Source organism: Pseudochaenichthys georgianus, chromosome 7 (genome assembly GCF_902827115.2).
Source record: "Pseudochaenichthys georgianus chromosome 7, fPseGeo1.2, whole genome shotgun sequence".
Classification (NCBI taxonomy): Eukaryota; Metazoa; Chordata; class Actinopteri; order Perciformes; family Channichthyidae; genus Pseudochaenichthys; species Pseudochaenichthys georgianus.
In genome coordinates, this window is record NC_047509.1 from 10,117,542 (window position 1) to 10,139,807 (window position 22,266).

The following is a 22,266-nucleotide window of genomic DNA, read 5'->3' on the forward strand; positions in this document are numbered from 1 at the left end:
AAGTAAATACACTTGCCAATATAAACCTTTTTAAATGCACTTTCGCATGCCAATAGACATATAGTGTCTTATTACTTTTAACAATTATATTATCTTTCAAAATCACACATTTCCCCAAGAACACTGACATACAAGCAACTCTTCTCTAAACTGGGTTAAACCAACAATAACAAACACAACAAACTCAAATAAACCTTTTCTGTTTTTGAAAAAAAAAAGGCTCCAAAATGGTAAAGCAACATCAGAGAGACTTATTTTAATAATATGGCAAATAAACAGAGGTGCATTCATGTCGTCATTCACATAGGCACTGCAGTTTGTGTACATTACAGTACATAGAACTCAATCATAAAAGACAAGCCATACCAAAAAGAAATGGATACCAAGAAGGCTAAAAGACCCGGGACTTAATATGGTAGCCATTGATTGGGGTGTCACATTAGACTTTCTAGCAGGCCACGACCCTGTCCATAGATCTTGAATTATGATCACTCCAGTCTGTGATGTTTTACTCCGCTCTGCATATTTAAATGAATATAAAGACAAAAAGGTAAATTCATGTTTTCTGAGTAACAAGGACTTCAATCCATGTCGTATCTAAAACAGTTGTATCCACCTTCTGTCAAACAGCTGAGAGATGAGTCTTTTTGGTCGGCCGAGGAGCGCCTATGTGTCTGCGTCAATCCTGTGAGCTGTACAGAGGAAGAAACAAAGATGTCAGACACAGCGCTGATGGCGCGGAGGTGACAGGTAAGATAAATCAGCGGATCTCTCAGTTAAAATACAATACTTGAAATATGTTGCATCACAAACATCTACAAAGGGTAAATCCGCCTAACAGTAAGAATTGAAACAGTTGCCGATTAGAGAGTTCAAGACTAGCTTCTTAATCTTTAAACCTTCACCGAAGAAGTTAAATATTACTTTGACTGGGGCAAAAAAAACGTGACATAATCCCCATTCTGGAGAGTCACTGTGCTGTAGAGTACATTCTGTCTTACATTGCTTTGGTATCCTGAGTGGTTCCGTGTCTCCTGACAGGACTTGATGCATGACTCCGCGGAACTGATACAGCACCTTCAGGCTCTTCTCCTCCCCCACACAGGGATCGTAGAAACCAGGGAGTCCTGACTGCAAAGACACAATTAGGTCATGAATAGTCTGAATCATCACGCTGGAAGGAATCTGTAGAGAAATTAGGTTTTGAATACATTCTTAGAGTTTGTAAATCTTACCTTTGTGGTTTCAGTGAGGATGAGTTTAGAGTCTTTCACCAGACACTGCAGTGGCACACTCACATCGATGACCTTTGCCCTCTCGTGTTTTCGGCTGTTGTCCGTCACAAACTTGCCATACCAGGAGTTGAGGATGATGAGACCTGATTTAATGAAGCAACAGCATCAAAGATAGTGTTGATTAAAGTCATTTATTAGCGTGTTATGGTCACCAAAATGGTCTACTTGGTAACATTTAAAGGGGAGCGTTATGCTAATTTGACAGCTGGCCTTTGTGACACTTAACGTCAACAAGCGCTCTATTCCCAGCTGTGTGCATCACTTTTAGTCCCCTTTTTTGTTGTGTATCAGCAAAAACATGTGGGTTTGCTATCCTGGCTCCAAAATGGTGGAATGAGGACAGCAGAAAGCTTACACATCTTCCGGCGCAGACTGAAAACTCATCTCTTTCGACTCCACTTCGAGCGATAGAACTATTAACAAAGAACTGCTAACAAAGCACTTATATACTAATAAAGGGCTGGCTTAACTAAAGCCAGTTGAGAAGCACTTGAAATGCTTGGCTCTATGAAACCTGATGTACTTATATGATTCTGTTTTCTTCAAGGTTGTGTCTTCCTGGTCGAATGCACTTATTGTAAGTCGCTTTGGATAAAAGCGTCAGCTAAATGTAATGTGTTTTTAGCTTCTTGCAGCTTTTTCGTATTTGCAGCGTTTCATTTATGCAGCACTCTGAGTAAACCCTGTGCATGTTTCGTCAAGTTGGTAAAGAGGTTTTTCTTTTTTTTGCATGTGTTTTGGCACATTTCTATTTTTATAATTGCATAGTTATGAATGTGCGGTGCGTTTCTGCTAATGGAAGTGTTTTGGGCCGCTGTAGTGCGTTTGCACCTGTCGGCCACCTTAGTTTTTACCTGGTATCTGAACGCAGTTGGTTAAAAGCAGTTTCTGGTAAAGGCTTTTGCCATTTCTCCGAGTGTTTTGACATTTTCACAATATTTACGCAGCACCTAAACCTGCTTTTAAAAAAAAATAAAAAACATAAAAATCTCACTTTTCTCAATATGGGACCTTTTAAAGAGTGCATTTAGAAAATACAAGGAAAAAAAAGCTGTTAATGTTTCCTTATCTTATAAGATAAGGAAACATTAACAGCTTTTTTAATGCATTAAAAGTAAAAGTCCAACAAAAATCACAACTTTCCCTATTGACTCATTTAAATATTGCATGCAAGCAATTTTAGCCACATATTTAATAACAAAGCCAGCTTGTTTGTTACAATTATCTTTGTGAGTATACAACTAAAAAGACAGCACAATTAATTTTAATTGCGAGCTGCATAAAAAATACCCTAACCATTTCATAGAGTGTGGTCCAGTGAATATTAAAGAGGAGCTGTGTGTCAGTCATTACACAGCGACACACAGACACACACACACCCTGCAATTAACTGTTACTTTACAAGGGCACGGTCTAGGGGGCCTCTGATGATACCAAAATTAAAGCAACCTCTACAGTGCCAGGTGTCATAAGACAATTATCACTTGCCAAACTCCCCAAGGTGAAAATTATACTTTCTAAAAAAAGATTATCACTAGTCAAACAGAAAGGAGGGTCTTTACAAAATCCACTAAAGTCAATATCCTTTATTAACAGTTTAATACCCTGTGTTAAAAGCTCTCCACAAAATAGATTAATTCAGTGTAAAATAAGTCATACTTCAATAGAACGGCCCACACACTTGCCTTTGACAGGTAAACAGTCACGTTAGATTTCAGTGAACTGCTCAAGAAGACCAGTAAAAGCAATTATTCTACTTTAGTTTATAAGTGTTGCCAATGCGAACCATAGCGGGAAATAATACCAGCAGTGATATTTATGCTAAAAGCAGACTAGGCTTGTACAAGTAAAATCTTAGGAGTTACACTTTAAATAAAGCAATATAGAACCAGGAATCAACATTTTTAACGTATTAAAAACAGTTTACAATGTGAGAGGATCGAATAGTTTGAAAACCTGCTTAAAAAAAACATTATCCACAGCATAAGCTTATCCTTTAAATATTACTGATCTTACCCATTTTGGACTCCTCGGTTTCAATAATCCTGCGCACAGACTCCTGCATGAGCATGATCTGTACGGAGGAAAAGACACGGAGAGGAAGGGAAGGAGACAAACAGTGAGATTCCCCATTAAATGGATTATACTAATGAATTTCACTAAGACTTTGAATTGTATCTAATCCCAACTCAGCCTCTTCATCTGACTGGCGTGGGACAGTCACCCACAATAACAGAATCTTATTAGTTATCCAATACTTAAAGAGCAACTTGCAGGTTAGAGACCCCAGTGAATACATGTGTAGGAAAATTATGTATACACTAGATTTTCAAAAAAATATACAGAAATATACACTACAGTATCTGGCGTCGTTTTTGGAAGACATTTTTACTTCTGCATAAAAAAAGACCTCACGCGTGTGACGTCACAGGGGGGAGAGCGGCCGGTCTAACGTATGAATAATAGTTTTGACACAGAAGAGGTTGAAAATGTATATTTCATTTCATTTCAAACCTTTATTTACCCAGGTGTATCCCATTGAGATCATTGATCTCTTTTCCAAGGGAGACCTGCTATATTCGTATGCATATGACGGACCACAACCTTATAATGATGAGCCTGCTAGGCGTCCAAGAGACCAGGAGCAGCCAAGGATTAGAAGAAGTAACGGCCATCGGAGAGAAATGGAGCTGTGGTGTGAGGAGAACCAGTGGAGAACTGGGCAGCTGTCCTGGTGAGTGACCGGCGTTAGCTACAGTTAATGTTAGCTAACGTCGGTCACAGCACAACATTGTAACGTTAGCTATCATATATCAGGCTATAACTAAAGTAGTATTGATAATATAGTAACGTTACTGGCAGGACTGTTGATACTGATCCATAACAGAAACTAATGCGCAAGTATCAGCCGTATCTTGCGTTACCTAATGCAACTCCACACTAAGTTTTACGGTGCTGTGTACTGGAGGGGAGAGAGAGAGAGAGAGAGGAGCGAAGGGGGGGAGAGAGAGAGAGGAGCGAAGGGGGGGAGAGAGAGAGAGAGAGAGCAGCGAAGAGGAGGGGGGGGGAGAGAGATGTAATACGGTTTCCTGATAAACGTTTTGTTTGATAGGTGCTTGTGTGGGAAATGCCAGCCCATGGCCTCAGCTGTGGAGAGTATGTGCTGCAGGGAGGTGGATGCCCCTCGCACAACACACCCAGGAACGAAAGCTAGCTCCGGTCCTTTTCCTGTTAGGGAAACTGTGGACTACTATGTCCTGTGTAGTCCATAGGACTATGTCGATGTCCTGACTCGAGTTTGTGCAACCTGCACAAACACAAGCTCACCACGATTAAAAATGGTGAAATACAATGTAAAATTACCGAAAAAATACCAGCTCACTAAATCACAACCACTCGAACCAACTACTACCGTGAATTGGGCAGAGAAGGAGTCCGAGAAAGTTGCTCCCCTATGTGACGTAATATGACGCGTTTGACGTTAAAAAAACACACCGTTTTTAGGAGCAGAGCTCAAAACGGCTCCTTTCCCTCTGAATTCCTTATATCTCGTAAAACATATCAAATCCTGCATTCACTTTTTTAAATGTAATTTTCAGGCAAGTTTAAGCATAAATGTAGTAAAAGAAAAAACCTGCAAGTTGCTTTTTAACCACTATGTAGGAATGTTACCGTAGGCCTGTAAAATACTCACAGCAGACTCTGCCTCCTGTTTCTTCTTCGCTATATTAGAGGCCGAGCTCTCCTGCTTGATCTCCAAGTCTCTGGTGAGGGGAAAGAGAATGGAGAAATGAAAAGAGCTCATCAAATTGGACTATATTAATACATGCTATTTCCAATAACATTTCTAGCATGAAACGGCCAACGTAAAAGAAAGGTCTCTTACTGTTCCTTCTGGGCCCGCACGTAGGGCCGAATAATGAGCTGCTGGATGGCGAGGTAGAAAACCAGTGGTCCAACTGTGGCGTAAAACACAGCACTTGGCAGGAGTTGGTCAGTCAGGTGGATCGGGAAGAGATACGTCTGGCTGGCTCTGTTTAGCCTGCAGATAAAGAGTGTGTTTCATTATTCAAATGGGGACGGCCTCTAACTGGCTGCTAAATTGGTCACCCCATGTGAGATTTGTAGGAATCTCTATCAGAAAATAGCAGAACAAAAAGGTCACATTCAACGATATTGTCTCAGCTGCATGCATACAATATTAATATGCAATCTTAAAAATCGTTATAATGCATAAAACTATTTCAACCAAAGATTCAACAGCAATCACATTGACCATGATTGCCTTTTCTCTGTCCTGTAAAATGGACCTGAACTTCAGATGACGGCAGTGTGTTCAGTGATAAAGGGAAATGATGTGCTTTACAATAGGTTAGATAGCACAGCGAGAATCGACTGCCAATTGTTCGTCAGATTTAAGATTATTGTCAAAAAGGAGACCTTACGTAAACTATGAAACTTGAACCCTAAGACCAAATAGCATTTCTGTGCAATCCTGTGTTTACATGCTTAAGTATGCACAGCTAGGGCAGTAACAATCTGCAGACAATGTATTGGACTGGCTTTCATGATGTCCTGCCTTCACGGGTGCCATGGAAACAGCAGTGTGAGGAAAACACTCAAACAGGAAACTGGAGCAGAAGTTTCACTTACTTGATCTTGAGGGAGACACCTTGGGGCACTCCCACGCTGACGGTGGCCCCGAGGACGCTGTGTCGACTGATCTTCCTCTCGGCACCGTACTCGATCACCGTCCCAAAGAAACCTGATCTGTGACACAAAGACAAAATCACTCTCTATATCTCTGAACGCAGTCAAAATTCAAGCTGTCAGTTCTTGCACATATACTTCTAACTGTGTATATTTGGAAAGTCATGCATTTTCTTTGCTCCACAAACAAATTGGACCCACAATAGGGGTTTTAAAGTGGCAATAGACATGTTTTATGCTTTAATTACCTTAACATTAGGAAATAGTGTAATAGCTTTAGAATAATGACACTATCAGCCAGAGGTTGAGACTTTTTCGCTGCCCGCCATTTTGACGGACAGGATCGTAACATTTCCGTCAAAATCCAGAATTACCCGTCTGCCTTTACACAACTCTGACGACGGGGAAGGGAGCATGCTCGTGAACTGTCAACGGGGGGCGCCGTGTTATGCATGCCCACTGACATTTGAATGATTTGTACGGCAAAGTTAGGTTTGGAAACGGTATCATTTCCTCTTTGGAGGGCATGCATAACACGGCATAACACCGATACCCCGATGCGGGGAAACTTTGGCGCGGTTCCGAGTTTGCTCTAACTGTCAAAATGACGGACTGCTTTCAGATTTTTCCGTCATTGTCAAAAAAAAAGAGAAAATATTCGGTTAACGCGACCTCTGCTATCAGTGTATAGATTAGTTCCCTACAGGCCTCGCTTTCACTGTTCCATCCTGCCTGACACTGGGTACATAAACAGGCTCGATTTAGGGTACAACGCAGTAAAAACCAAAATACACAGTTGGCACAGACGGGCCTTTACAGTTTTGCCAAATGTTTTCTGAATGAAAAACCTAGCACTAGATACAAAAGTAGTTAAAAAATGCCAGATGAAAGCATACTCTCATTCTGAGCCATTGGATTGTGTCGGTCGGAGTAAGGGATAGACAGTCACAATGCAAGAGGAGAGTCATTGGGAATTAATTAAAATACAATTTCACTTATTTTCTTGCTTTTTCCCTTGTGGTGTAAATAGTTTGCTAAATTTGTGTTAACAGTAAGCTGTGATCCTGTTGGCTTTTACGACAGTGGTGCCAACAATAATACCACTTGTTGTGGAAATGTTGTATATTGCCACGTTAATATGAACTCATACTGCTCTTTGATAACTTACTTTACTGAGCCCTTAATCTTTGTCTGGTCCTCATCCTGGAACTTGTACTGGTAGCTCATCATCATAAAAGTGTGAGGAACGCCAAGCTGCAGAGAGAGGAAATGCAAATGATAACTGACACAAACAGCTGTTGATGGAATGGTGTCCTGGCTACAATAACATCCAGAAGGCTGCTTGCCTGCATAGCAAAGGTGAAATGGCTGCTCTTGGTGTCCCTGACGATGCTGGTGTTCATAGAGGACTGCACGCCCCAGCGCCACTGCAGGTATCCCATAGTGTTCTTGTCCAGGTGACGCGCCAGCATCGTGGTAAACCCAGGACGCACGCCTCGGGAGGACAACTGGAGCCCACACTGACCGGTCACGAAGCTGAGGTAAAACAAAAAGGTCACTGAATTGTTAATTCTCTTGTTACAAATACGTTCTTCTCATTGGTTTTCTCTTGCAGTTCAAACACATACAATCGAGGCGACAAGTTCCGGAAAATCTTCATCGCTAAAAGAGGTCCATGGGTGTCTCCAGCACCAAGCTCGACCTGTGAACAGACACACAGCAGGTAAGGTTTCATCGTTTCCTTATCTTAAAATGTCACTGCATGTTGTACCACAAAGGCAGACAGGAGTGACAGGAAGAAAGTGTGCCATTTAAAGTCTATATAAAAAAAGGTGTGTGTGGTTCCTTGAGAAAAATGCAGCGTACCTCTCCCCATCCCTTGGTGGAGGTGACTCTTCTTAAGGCCAGGTTAATGGTGCCACCTCCGTTTCCATTGTGGGTTGACAAGGAGCCAGACAGAATAGCGGTGTCTTTTGTAGTGAGAGGAGCCTGCAGTGACAAAGAGACGACAACAGGAAGTCTTATGGGAAATGTAATTGTGCTACAACTCTTTCATTCCAAAACAAATGCCACTTGAAAACCCACCTCTATAGATTGTGATATGTGCATCTTGTTGATTTCAATATGTGGGACTCCCGCTGTGCCCACATCCTCATAGTCTTCCTCATACTGGTCGAAGACGTCCGTGGCATCAATGCCGACACTAATTGTTCCCTGCAAATAACAAATTCAGGAGAAAAAAACTCTGCTTTAATGAATGATTTACATAAATACGACGCCTAATGACTCTTTTCAATACAGTCAATTTGATGTGAGGTTTCCCCGTGAACATGCCTTTGGGTTGGTCCTTTGCTGAAGCCTCCTCTCCTCTCGCTCTTTCTGAAGACGCTCATACTCCTCTCGTATCTCTGCAGGGGTTCTTTTCCTTTCCACTACCTGGAGTCGGGAGATACGATTTGAAAGCAAATGTCTGCCTCACATGGTGCGGATAAAGAATTACAGTAGGAGGTATTTCACCAGGATTACATACGTTCTGTGTGTCATGTTTTGTACTATCAAGCATCTATAGTTAAAGTAAACACTTCCATTCTAAAAGGGGTTAAATTAATCATCTTTTTTCTCAAAGCAATGACAAACCTGTGAGTTGGATGTAGAAAAGTCAGAATCAATATATATTTTTTTATTTTAAAGTAAATTCAGATTTAACATAGTAAAAAAATTTAAATTATAGTGTCCGTCCAAAAAATAAATAAACCATTACTTATAGTGAAAACCACCCTTGAATGATGGGATAGCATACTAAAAGCTTTAGGAATCCAAACTATATACATATAAAACATATAATAAGTACCCTGTATCAAGATTGATGCAAAATAAGATACATTTGACTTTTTTAGAGAGATTTAGAACAAAAAACACTTCTAGGGTCATTTGGGTGGATTTTTCATATCTCTGGAACCCATCGGTCGATTTTGGTGATTGACACCTGTTTTGAACCGTTAGAGCCAATAGAATCGAGGGGAAGTTCCTAAATCCATCTAAACATTACCTATTGGTGAATGAGTGATGCGCAAAACACTATATGAAAAGTCAGTTTTTGACATAAATATGATGATGGATTATCAGTAATCATTTCAAAGTGACAGAGACATTGGATTAACCTTCAGCAGCGTTTTTATGCGTTTTAATGCCATTGAACACAACTTTTGATCAGAACAACAGCTAAGGTAAGACGTATTTGCCATTTTGACCCTGTAAAGCTAAGTTGTGTGTTGTCTGGTTTCGCCTTCGCTGCCGCAGGTTTTGGTCGTGGGGTGATGATACTTATACCATTGGAATCTGTGGAATCTTGTTTGTGCAGATCCGATGAAGTATACAATATTTCTACCGTGAGTTCTGTGCTAAGTGCTTTAGCACTCTTTCGCTTAGTGCTAATTCAGATGCTCGGCGTTAGAGTTGTGTTTTTTTCCGCTAAAAATGGTTAATATCGTCAGTTAGCGGAGTTTCTTCCCGTTAAGTGGATGACACATTAATAGGTTGTTCAATTTTAAGAAGCTCTGAGACACAGTTTTGTGAAAAAAAGGCTTAACAGGTTAATAACCATGCTTGTGAAATTCAGAACATTGTATACATAATGGTAAGGGCTATTGTTTCTAACTGTATGTCATTCTTTAGGAATTACTGTCCACTACAGCCACTAACTGACTTACCTCCCATCCATCAACATCAAGTCCTCTCTTGCCATAGATATCATAGATGGCTCGTGCCTGTGGTTCACGAAGCACTGAAAAGACATGGATAACCACCAATGTTATTAACCCTCAGAATAGTACCATAACATAATGAACGTCATTTGCGTTATCTGAAAAGCTTTTCTTACCTTCATAAGCTTCATGTACGAGGTTAAAAAGTTGTTCTGCCTGACGCTTTAGTTCAGGGTCCCTGTGTTTGTCTGGGTGATACAGCATGCATAATCGCCTGTATGCCACCTTCAGCTCGTCCTGTGTCGCCTGAGGCACAAGATTAAAACGCATAAATGTGAAAGAGAAACTTGTTGGTAAACTCGAGCAACAACATACAAAACACACAGCAGGATGTTGCTACAGCTTAACTCCACTACTTTCACATCATCCAAGACTTATATGAAATGAAAATGAACTATTGTACTATGCAGGGTTTAGGTAACTTGTAACAAAACATCCCAAGCAGAAAACAGCTGTTTAAATTCTGGTTTTACTAATACTGTTGTTGGATACACTATATTAGAACAGGTATAGCCCCAATAGTCATCAAATTAGCTTGTTATGTAATGTTCTCTATTATTATGTTTTATTTTTCTTAAACACTGACATGGAGATTATACACTTTTATTAAGATGTGTTGAGAAAATGTCTCGTTTATTTTTTAAGAAAAGTTTGTTTTGCAAACTTTTTTCATATATTTTATTTATTCATGCTTATTATCTGAACAAGGACATATACGAGTTATCTTTTAACATAGTAAATCTGGAACAGCATGTTTTTGTGCCAAAATATATTTTGTGTTGAAATTGTCCACTTGCATAACGTTGTGGACGAATTATTCAGTTTGTTCACTTAGGTGAATCTATTAATACCACAGTTTAAAAATACTGTTACAAGTAAACATTGCTTAACTTTAAAGTAAAAATAAGTATCAAGTAGCATAAAATGGAGACACTGAAGTACAAATATCTCAAAACTGGACTTTGTGAGTAAATGTACTTAGTTACATTCCACCACTGCTTGCATTTGAACATAATGTTCTCTTCTCTACTAATACAGGTGGACAGACAGAAAGCATTTGATTCCCAGACAGGTATTTCCATTGCAATCTGATCAACTGTAAATAATTAATGCTGAAACCCTGAAGTTGTAGCATTAGCTAACTTTAGTTAGCACTGTCCATGAGATAATTATGAAACTGAAAATAACTGTAATTGTATTATCTTTAGCTTCCAGATCCTCGCAGTAACGCGCGATCCTCTGCCTAACTTTATCAACACACAGCCCCTGCTGGAAAAGTCTTAACCTCACAACCTGTTGGGTGTCTTGCAAAGTATCTAGCCGAGGAGTCACAGCATATAAATCAATGTCGAGGGTCACAAGCTAGCCACCTAGCTAAAGATACATGTGATTGTACACGAAACTGCTCAATATCAGCCGGATAAAGTTTATAGAATTGCTGCGACATGCCCCTGCACACACATCAAACCAGATCACTGCTGCATATGTTACCTCTCTCCTGACATTTAGCAGGGAATAGTAATCATCGTTGAGGATCTCATCATCGTCCAAGGAAGACGCCATGTTTACACCCGGTCATCTCTTCTTCGAGGCATTCAGGTCGGTTAAAGCCTTCTGTCTGCACTCTATCGCACCCTTGTGTTGCGGATGAATAACAACACAGCAGCTTTGTTTACATGCTTGTTCATGATTTTTTCAACTTGTGCTTTACACTTTAAAGTTTAAAATTATCTTTTATTCACCATTACTGGAGATGTTATGAGGAATTGTGGCGACATACACATTCGATTTGTTGCAAAGTAAAAAGGTAGGGTTGGTTTTTCCTCACAACCCCCAAAGAGTGTACAATGCATATAGTGTAATATATTATTGTTTTACTCTGCAACTGACAATGTAACAATGTCATGCAATTTTGTATTAAGAAAAACACTAATTTGAATACAGTCATACATATGTAATGCAATCAAATTAATATTGAATATAGTTACTATACACATAACGTTATATCTAACTTTAAAACAATGTTATCTGCATTCTATCCACCTAGGAACAATTTAGGCTAGGGGTGATTAAACTACATTAGTCTTTCATTAGTTCATTATTACTTTCTGTGCAACAACAACAAAGCCATTGACTGTATACAAAGGGGCACGAGCAGCAGGCAGCAGAGGAGCTGTCCTTTCAGCACCACCAGCTCAAAGTAAACACTGCGTTTCAGCACTGACGGCCACCAGCCTGTCAATGCAGGGTGAAGGCTGTCTTTAAGTGCTGTAGTTGACGCGAGTGCCAACAGCACAGCCTATTAAGCACAATGATGTGTAATTAGATTGCCTGTGGTCATTTAACGTAGCCATACTATTGTCAAGCCTATATGCTACTGCGCCATACTGATGGAAGTTAGAAACCTTAATGGCATAGCAGAATTAAAGTAAATGTAAGCAGTTATTCTTCACATCTGTGCATCACATCGACCCCCCAGTACCTAAAGTATTTATGTTATATTGTTTTCTTATGGTCGGATCCACATCTTCTAGTATTGCCTGCAGCATTCAGCATCATTGTACGGCAGTATGAAATCAGTTTGACATGGATAATAGGGAACAAACTCGTCCCCAGGCTTTCAAATGTAGACTGACATCTGAACACTTGATTGATAGACAGTGCAGACAATCAGTACTGTTTGAGAAGTTTGCAGTGTTGTTTTGGTAGTGCTATGTTCCCAAGACTATCCAATAATCATATGTCATAGGCTACTGATTTGATTCAATGTACCACAATTAACATTACATTAAAAAACAAGACAAACTTAAAACGTATTTGCTGTTATGGATGATTAACAGGATAAAATATGCAAATGTTGTATCGGCACAAAGTTTTCTTGTTATCAGTGAAGACCTCAATTATCAGTTTAGATCAGCAGCTCTGAGGAAAGCTTACATTAAAAACAAACTTAATGAAGGCCATTAAACAGTTAGTCGTCTAATTAGCCTAATATCAACAGACTGATCTAAACGTTTTCTGTCACTCAGGAGTAAAATTGTTTATTCAGTGTAAAACAACATTAGTGGGACGGCTCAAAGACAAACATTTGGTATTTACAGTCTAATTAGTTTAAATTAAAACATGCAGCGTCACCTACTGAGCCTTAATTCTTTTATTTTTAATATAATAACACGTCTCCTTAGAGGTGGGAGAAGTACAAGTAGGGATACTCTGTTACAAGTAAAAGTCTTGCAATCAAATGTTACTCAAGTTAAATTAGAAAAGTATTTATCAAAATATAGTTAAATTAACAAAAGTAAAAGTACTCATTTTTCAGATTGGCCCATTTCAGTGTCATATCATGTGTTTTGAATACTGGGTAGCTTCAGGTGTAACTAGTCATATTTAAGGGTTGGTTATATTTCTCATCATTAATCCAAATCTGCAAAGTATACTAAATGTATACAAAGTACACTATTTACTTCTCAATTTAAGTAGAATACAAGAACAAAGAAGAAAACAATTAAAATACTCAAGTAAAGTAGGACAAACCCCTCAAAATTGTACTTAAGTACTTGAGTAAATGTACTTAGTTACTTTACACCACTGCGTCCCCTTCTTTTAAGAGGAGCGTCATGCAGCGCCTCTGAGCTGTTTTAAATTCCCTGTAAAAAAAACAGAAGCAGGCTGGTGGTGTGTGAAGGTGAGTTGAGCTGTGTATCCTCTCTGTCAGTCTCCTCTCGCAGCCAATAGTAAGTTCTACTCGGACGGACCGACTCGCCGCTGCTGCTCCGGTCCCTCCTCGTGCTGTCCTCGCCGTGCACGCGCGTGGTACCCACGGTCGTGAGGAGGAGGAGGATGTTGCGCGTGAAGGGGAAATGGCTGCCGAAAACAAGCCGGAAGGTAAGAGAAATATAATGGGATTAATTTACTAGTATGACCGCTGTGTGATTTTAGAACAGTTGCAACTCTGTGCGGAAGATGTCACAGACGCGAGGATAAGTGGAGATTTTTTGTGTAGAAAACGTCTCCGCTGTTTTCCTCCGAAAAGGCAGCTAAAACGTGGAGACATCACCTAGCCAGCTAATATTAGCTTGCATTCTAGCCAGCTACTATTCCCATCGTAGCCCACATTTAAAGCACGCCACGGGGACAAACAGTCCGCGTGGTAAAAGTAACGCGTTTATTTTGCTCGTAATTCTTGTCTAAAGGCGAGCAAATTCAAGTTGTTAACAACAATGCTAAGTTAATGACAACATGTCATTGGCATCGACTAACTTCTTCCCTTATTACCCAGCTTTAAAAAAGCGGCTTGCTTCTGTCAGTTTATCTGTCAACACGGTTCTTTTCTTCAATCGTTATGTGCAGGATGTTTCGAATGCATTGTAATGATCATTTGAACATCTCTTTTAAAATGTTTTTTGTGTTTTATATTCCTCCGTCTTAGAGAGGCTCGTTCAGTTCTTCCTCGAAGCGCTGGCATTCAGCGAATAGTGTTTGCGAGTCAGAAGTGATGTATTTTTTTTGTTTTTTACATAAGCGGATATTTATTTTTGTCCAAATGCCAATTATAGACTACTACTTGGCCTATATTTGGTTCGAGACACGGGCTTCACAACGCTCCGCTCGCAATGCCCTATCGCACTTGAAATGAAATGCCATCACACAGAGGAAGCAGGAGGATGGAGAGGGTTTCCAGCAGCTGCTCCTAACACTACTTTACACATAGGGACAAAATGATGACTTTCTCCCTCAGCCTATTTCATACGGCTCACTGACTTAACATTAAATTCACTCGACTTAATTATTTCCTCTTTATGGGATATTTTATAGCAAAACATATGCATAAGCGATCTGTTCTCATTCAGAGAGGCCAATGGAATTTTTTGGTGAGTAACTAAGCTTAAATAAAAAATATAAAATATGTATTGCATCAATGCTAAAGGGAATAGTTTTCAGCTTGTTACTGCTTAGTATTTCAACTGGAAAGAGTTAAGGGCTGACATTCTTAGATGATAAAAAAAGCATAAATCAACCTTAAAATGTATTTGCCAGATTTGTATTGAAATGACTAAAGACTGTCCAGATGTTGTGCATGTTTAATTCAAATGTCCTGTTTATGTTCTTTTTTTGTTATGGTCATCATACTTTGAACTGTTTAACTTTAGTTTTTTGATTGACATAATTGAGTATAATGATATGTCATAAAAACAGTATGTCCTAAACTTGGGGTATTTATATATATATATTTTTGAATTAACTTGAAGTGGAGCGAAAGACTCATCCTGCACCTGAAAAGTGTTTGCATAATTTGAGTGCGAGAAAAAAAAGACTCCTTATAGGTGCAGCTGTTTCTGAGCTGTTCATAACTTCATCAGTAGTGTTGCAGGCTTCAAAAGTAAATAGACCTCCTTCAGAGTTTGGAGTCAATAACCTTAAAAGTGAAGTCTTTTTGAAGTAGAACCACTTTTATGTTTAAAATAGGAGTAAACAAATTGCCTCGGTCTATATGAGGGTGAACGATAAAAGGCGGAACTCAGTTGTTTGGATGTCAGTGTGCCAACCACCAAGCAGAGTCCCACCAGGGGGTGCTATTGAGCTACAAAAACACACCTAACTATATGAGGAATCTGTCTGTGGCTATGACAAAAATACATCTGCTTTATGATAGTAATGTCTTCATTGTGGCGTACAGTCCTAATGTATTCATCTACTGAGCTGAACTTAACAAACAGGCTCCAGTTGTTAATCTCGACGGCTCTCCAACACAGGCAGCTCTCACTGAAAAACCCTGCCTTGAAAGTCCCATTGCTGAGCAGGTGAAGTTATTTTCAGTGTTCCTGCGAGGCCGCTCAGTGGAAAAAGGAGGAGGAGCAGCATAGAAACAGAGAGTGCTTCAAACCTTGACATAAATGTGATGTCGCCTCATGCAAACGTGGCCCTTAAAGCTTTTACACACAGCTGTCGTGCTGAGTCTTTGCTCATGCATCCCGTTTTCTTAATTCATGAATGTAGAGCATGCTGTTTAAAAATACATCACTATGACAGTTTGAACATGACATGTCCCTGGATGTCGAGTAGCCGCGTGGAGAGATAAACGGTGTTTCCGTAACCTTTTGTCCTTGTGCTATGCAGGCAGATCTGAACTCTCTCAGACGTTTGGCAGGTCTTCTGATGGCCCATAACAACTGAGGGTTACATCTTGTGTTAAACCTAAGGGCCACGGCCCAGTCTCACTCACTAATGTAATGTTTACATCCTGGGGTATTCCTCTCCAGCCTAAATGATTGTCAGGACCCTAGAGGGTGTTTCTTTGGCTCTTCACACTCATGAAAAGCACGGTGGGTCCGTTACTTTAAGTACAAGGCCTGGAGGGCTCTGAAAAGACACATTTGATAACTCACACTCAGACTGCTCTGGAGGAAAGTACAGCCAATGGCTTTATGAATCTACTAGAGTGTAGTCATACAGATATTGCTGTTTAAAGGCCAATTGTGTAGAAACAGAGCACTTCAAAGCACTTTAGTAAACACAAGTTCCACTGCTAACACTTGTGTGGTGTTGGGATTCATCATAAAAAGTAAACACTGTGCTAAAGTTAAATATTGATGCTTTTAACCTCTGAAGTTGAATCTTGATATGGACAGTTTTGGTCTGTAAAACATTACATAACATTATTTTAAAATCACATAAATGCAAGACCAATGATGGGATAGTTTATTGACACGTAAAACCTGCTTTTGTGAATCCAAGGGAAATTAACTTTCAGGACAACTCTGACAACTTTTCTTTTAAGAAGAAAAGGAAGAGGATTAGGCCTCAGCAAAGCTGGAAGTAATATTTCACTTTGAAAGTTTCATGATGTTATCTTTTCACTCAAAGTTCAGGGGGGAGCAGCAGCAAAACATCAAGTAAGCACGCAGTCAGCCATTAAGTTACAAAAGTGCCTGTGCAGCAATGGTATAAATATTTCGGCGCCGTTTTCTATAGAAGGATGCATTTAACCTCATCGTGATGTCGGACGATTCGCTCTCCCAGTGTGTGTTGAATCAGGCGCTACATTATCTTCCTCCAGACGTTGAATTGAATCAGTGAAGTGAGGATGGATGGGACGCAGGTCCGGTCTGTGGCTTCTGAGACGGATCACTTGTAATGCTGCCTGTAATAGACTTTTACTGACGGCTCTGCGCGGCATCCACTGATTGATTGTATTGATTCCTCAAGTTTAGCACTGATACAATAAGGAGCGTTCGTGACCCGTATCAAAGCAGGTCAGCGCCACAGTGGCACTTCTCAAAACGGTACAAAAAATGTTCATTCAATGGATTATCTCACTGTTTAAAAGGACAACAGACACATTCACTGTGATTTACAATCAATATTATTACCAGAACGACTAACCCAACAGCTCTTGTGTGTTTTAAATGTATTTCAATATACTGTGTTGATAATGTTTGCATGGGGAGTTTGTCTGGGAGGCTGGGAGAATGCTTCTTTTCCTCGATTTTCCTCTACTTTTCTCTTTGCCTCCCGAAGGACTGAAGAAAGTTCGTAATCCGGATCGAATGTACAGATCAGCAGTGTGTTATGCTGGCCATGGTCCACCTAAGAGTATCAGTGATGACACAGAGACGAACAGTAAGAGTCAGTTATTAATACTGCATTGCTGCTCCAAAGAGCCACTAGCTGGCCAATCTATTATTCATTCATTGATTCATTTATTTACTTCTTGATTTCATCCGTTCCCATGACACCCCCCCCCCCTCCCTCCCCCCTCCAACACAACACCTCCTCCGGCTGCCCTGTTGATTGAAGTGTCTGCTTTACAGGATCACGCTGTCAATAGCTGAAGTGTTGTCGTTAACTAAGAGTGATTGTTTCAGGTTGAGGCCAGGGGATCAGGACCTGAGCAGACCCTCGGAGAGAAAGCTTACACTTTGAGCCATCAATTATGGCCGTGAACTTGCCTTTTTTTCTTCTTCCGCTTCCCTTAAACCTGCACTTGATAGAGGGAAAAAAAACGACCCGACCGAGGAGTATGACTTAAATAAATCTTGCTAGATCAAATAGTGCCTGACAAAAATATTGATGCATTGCTGTATCGTTTAATTGTTTGCTTGGATTAGTGTTTGGTCTGCCGCTCATTACCTGTGATCTATGAGAGCTGTAGACTAGGGGCACGGAACAAAGACAACACACCATCACAGCTGAGGTTTTTACGACTTATAAAAACCAGCTTCTGTGGGAATCGCTTCAGAGCACTTACAAGTCTGTGTACAAGTGATATTTTCTGCCACAACACAAATAAATCAGTCAGGAATATAGACCAAAGTCTTGATTTTATTTGAGCGGGATTTCCATTCATTCCTCTTTAGAAATGTGTCTAGAACTTAGCCTTTTGTCTTTACACATTGGAAAGCTGTCTTCTGTAAAGCAGATTGCCTCTCAGCATAAAAGGAGCCCCATCATTGTTAATAAATACACCAGTCTCCACGCTGCTGGAAGACCACATCTCGACTAGAAAGGGGTAATTAAGTGTGCTCATGTATTGTCATTTCTAAATAGAGTCTGAAATCCGCCACAACCCCTTGTTAGACTCCACATGTGTTGCAGGAAGAGCTCTTTTTTAAAAGACAGCTTTTCTGCCAGGTGCAGATCTATGACGCAGCGATGCAGACTGTAACAGGAACATAGTTGATAGACTTTTGCGTTACCCCCTCAAGTGTGACAGCTGTGACTGACAACACATTTTACTGGTCTTGCTCTTTCCCCCCATGCTATTGCGTGGTATTACACTACCCGGTACCCATGTCAATGCGTGCACCCCAGGGCACCCCAGGGTTTTTCTTCTTTTCCCCGGCCTCACCAGGACACTCTGTCGCAGCATACAGCAGCTCAAGCAGGCAGGTAAACCATTGATCTGAGTAATCGTCTGAGTAATTGTGGGAGTTGTTATGATACAGAAAGAAGGGCTTTGTTTGTGTGCATGTGTAAGCAAGAGGGAGAAAGTGGAAGAGCAGCAGAGAGGGGGAGTGAGCGAGAGAAAGAGAGAGACCTCACCTCTGCTCTCCTTGAGATGGGATTGTTATGGATGGGTGGGCTTGGAGAGGGCTGGAAACACATAAAGAGTCATTTTCAGTTTGTTGCCGGCAGTTAACCGTGTGTGCATGTTTGTTGAACTTCCAGTAATAGGCCTACGCGTTTTCAGCTGTTTGACTTTTTGACAGTCTTCCCTTATTTTACTATAATAAACTGGACTATTATAACCAAATTGAGCCGCAGTGCACGCAGGATTGAGGGAACGTTAACAATGTGATTGTAAATTATGAAGCATATTGTGCACAAATGCAAAATCTCTCCTATTTAACTGGGAGGAGAAACAACACATTTGTTTTCTTTTACAAACAGCTGTTGTGTGTGGTGCAGGTCAATCCCACATACTATAGCTAGAAGCCATGTAACGCTTTCTTTGTTGTAGTTTAGTTGTATCATAGCAACACAAGTTCAGTTTTATTTGCTTGTGGGCGATTTGTAAATGCACTGTCTGTACTGTAAGAGTGTTATCGAATAGACCATAGGGCAAATGATGAAGATAATTGGTTTCCAGTCCCACACGACCACATGGGTATTTTAAGTCTACATACTTCGCTCTCAATCAGGAGCCATCAGGCGGGGGGTGGGGAGCTCGGCCCCTGGACTGTGGGCCAATCATTTGATTACTGCCAGGGAAATCTGACACTGCCTAAATGGTCCTGTGTTGTAGTAAAGCCCGGCTCAGAATCTCCCACAAGTAGTTCCGTAAAGACTTCAGTCTAATCAAGTGCTCTCTTCACTAGAGGCCCCAGTCTCACTCGTAGATACATTATCAAATAAATGGTGTAGAAATTCAAGGTCTCTGCAAGTTATTACAGTCCTGCGACGTTTTTAAGCCTCTTGAAATTAGGGCTATTTTATATGTTGTCAAATCGAATATAATTCACAGTAACAAAGCGGAACGTTATGTTTTCCAGATGTTTAAAACTAAATGAAGTTAATTCGATTTTTTTTTATGATGAACTTTGCCTATTTTAAATGAGCCTGGAAGTCATGGCGGCAAATGATAAATCACACATTTTAGGGCTGAGCTGAATCACAGGAAAGTGTCCTGATCTGAAGTCTGCGGGGAGAATATCCCATTACTGTAAATGCCATGGCAATAGTCTCCTGCAGGTTAAACTCCCCTTTTACCTTTCCTTCTTCTTCTTCTTCTTTCACACCTCACAACCTGATTGATCGCTTTTAATTGACAGCATGTCATCAGTTGACCACTGCACCTTGTCTACCTGACTTCATCTCCGCTTCACGTCTGACCACATCCCTCCTTTCTTGTCTAGATTTTTTTCTCATTCATCTGCCATCACCTTGTAACTGCTTTCACCATGTTAACCTGTCACTGCCCCTCTGGTATAAGCTTTAAATCACTCATGTCATGAACTGGTCTGACATCTCGCCTCTCATAGATCTGGTTATTATACTAAGTGCATGTCACAACCCACACACTACATGTGGACTGTTTGAATGTAGATATGTTTCATATTTCTCACCATATCCACGCATTTCACAGACTGTAGAAACTGTTAGCGATGTATAATGATTTAAAGTGATGTTTGACTGTGTCTGTCTTTCACTGTGACTGCATGACTTGTCAATATGATACAGGGGTTATATCATCACAAATATCTGTTGCTTCTTAGCTTACTCACCAGGTGAAACAATAGAGCTTATTTTATCCTTAAAATGATTCCATGTTGACAAATAAACCTTATTTTAGCTCAAATATAATCACCCAAAATACTTCATGATGTTAAAGTGATGGGTCAGATTTGGTATGATTTCAATGCATGTTAAAAAGTACACTAATTTACTCATCATTACACACAGTATCATTCACTGTTATAATGTATTGCTTGGCTACAGTGTATGTGCCGCAGATTAGGGATGTTTTTTTTATTATGGTATCTTAAAATGTCTCTCCCCAGTTGATGAATTATGTCCGAGCCAAGCTTATTTAGCTGACTGGGCTAATTTTAGAGCTAAACTCTAAGGGGCCTTTTTCAGTCCAGCCCAGTGGATGGCTGTCATCCAACCTAATGATAAGAGACGTTGCCATAGGCCTAATTCAGTTTCACAGCCCTTCTTCTTGCTGGACGGAGATGAGAGCCAAATGTTTATCCACAGGACTGCTTGTTCTTCTGTGATCCACCGCCCTCGTGTTTCAGGTATAGCTACTAGAGAGCATACTGTTTCACTGCTCCTCACATCCTTAAGCCATATTAGCCACTGAGCTGTTGTGGAAAATGTTTGCATTGAAACGGTTACTTTGGATATGCACCGCCAGCAGCGATTTGTTGAATGATCTATAGCCAAAACATTAGCTTGCAATTTCTCCACAATGTGGGCACAGATTAAAAAGAAAAACTGTCACTCCCAGAGCGTTGTGAGACAGAGACGGAAGAGAGAGGGTTTTGCTTTCAGGGCTCGGATATTGATTAAAGATTTGTTTTTGTCAGCCTTTCCAGTCTCATGACCCTCGCGCTCGTCTCTAGGGTGGGGCATAAGCAAGCTAGCATGACAGATACCCTTACATTTGGCCAAAGTGTTTACTTAGCAGCCAGGATCAGTGATAATCCAAACATCAGCAGACAGAAATATGTATCTTTATACGCATTTGACGGAGGGGGATGTGAATTATGAAGGGGCACAGGCTGCACAGGAATGTACAGTAAAGGCAACATGAAAGCTGCAGAGCTATAGCCCAGTTTATCCTTTTGTATGTGAGCTCACTCATCAACATGTAGAATGTAATTGGCTCAGCACATCCTCTCTATAACAAGCCCTGGTATCAGTCTGAGTTATACAACCAAATAGTAGTTTTCTTGGCTAATGTACAAGCAGTCATTAAGCTTGCTCTTTCTACTCCAAAATAAATATGAAACCTAACAGGGGTAGTCCAGAAAATGCAAAGAAGTGGAGTTTATTTCAGGGTTTGATCAGCTCCCGGTAAAAACAAGGATACATTTACATTTTCAAAGCCAGATTTCAGTAGGTAATTTGTTGTTTAATCACCGATCAAATCAGGCAATTTCATTAGTAAGAGCTCGTCTATATTCTGTAAAGCTATTCCAAATCTGGCATCCAAGCTTTTCCCCCCGAGGGATGTTTTCCTCAGCTATAGCACAGTCTGCAGTATATGTGGATTTTCATGCCACAGTGGACATATCTTTAATTAGTAAGCAATACTTTGTTGGAAGACTCACAGTTCCTGCTTGAAATCTGTGGAAATGCCCGGTGGAGGGAACAGTAGACATGCAGCAGCTGAAATACTATTAGTGTAGATAAATAGCAGCTGAAAGAACAAAAGCGTTTAGAGTTATGAGAGCATGATGCTGTGGAAAAGAAACCTCAGCACTCAACAAAGAGTTGAGATGTTGAGTTCACCTTTTGTGTGCTTTGAGAGACTCGCAAGGAACGTTCTC

General features: G+C 40.4%; 2 protein-coding genes across 11 annotated transcripts in view; one reads left to right on the forward strand and one right to left on the reverse strand.

The window, feature by feature from the left end:
* Positions 1 to 226: 226 nt before the first annotated feature.
* Positions 227 to 11,370, reverse strand: dnajc11a (DnaJ (Hsp40) homolog, subfamily C, member 11a). Of its 2 annotated transcripts, XR_004552512.1 has the most exons (17): positions 11,261 to 11,370; positions 9,886 to 10,015; positions 9,716 to 9,789; positions 8,340 to 8,441; positions 8,091 to 8,219; positions 7,872 to 7,994; positions 7,634 to 7,707; positions 7,352 to 7,541; positions 7,174 to 7,259; positions 5,949 to 6,065; positions 5,182 to 5,337; positions 4,990 to 5,059; positions 3,312 to 3,369; positions 1,236 to 1,378; positions 1,002 to 1,131; positions 617 to 692; positions 227 to 518 (listed from the first exon to the last, which is right to left on the reverse strand). XR_004552512.1 is itself a non-coding variant. In XM_034087720.1 (16 exons), the coding sequence occupies exons 1-16, from the start codon at positions 11,330 to 11,332 to the stop codon at positions 667 to 669; spliced, it is 1,680 nt and encodes a 559-aa protein (XP_033943611.1). In that variant the 5' UTR covers positions 11,333 to 11,370; the 3' UTR covers positions 227 to 666. The 2 variants fall into 2 exon arrangements, 1 of the variants encoding a protein (XP_033943611.1); XM_034087720.1 differs by having other exon boundaries at positions 227 to 692.
* A 2,188-nt stretch (positions 11,371 to 13,558) lies between these two features.
* Positions 13,559 to 22,266, forward strand: part of camta1a (calmodulin binding transcription activator 1a) — a 314,780-nt gene continuing 306,072 nt past the window's right edge. For 8 of the 9 annotated variants that reach the window (XM_034087486.2, XM_034087476.2, XM_034087478.2 and 5 more), the window contains exons 1-2: positions 13,559 to 13,654; positions 17,288 to 17,389. In XM_034087486.2, coding sequence (XP_033943377.1) covers positions 13,630 to 13,654; positions 17,288 to 17,389 — 127 coding nt within the window. In that variant the 5' untranslated portion in view covers positions 13,559 to 13,629. The remainder of the gene's footprint in view (positions 13,655 to 17,287; positions 17,390 to 22,266) is intronic. The other variant, XM_034087481.2, reaches the window with a different exon arrangement.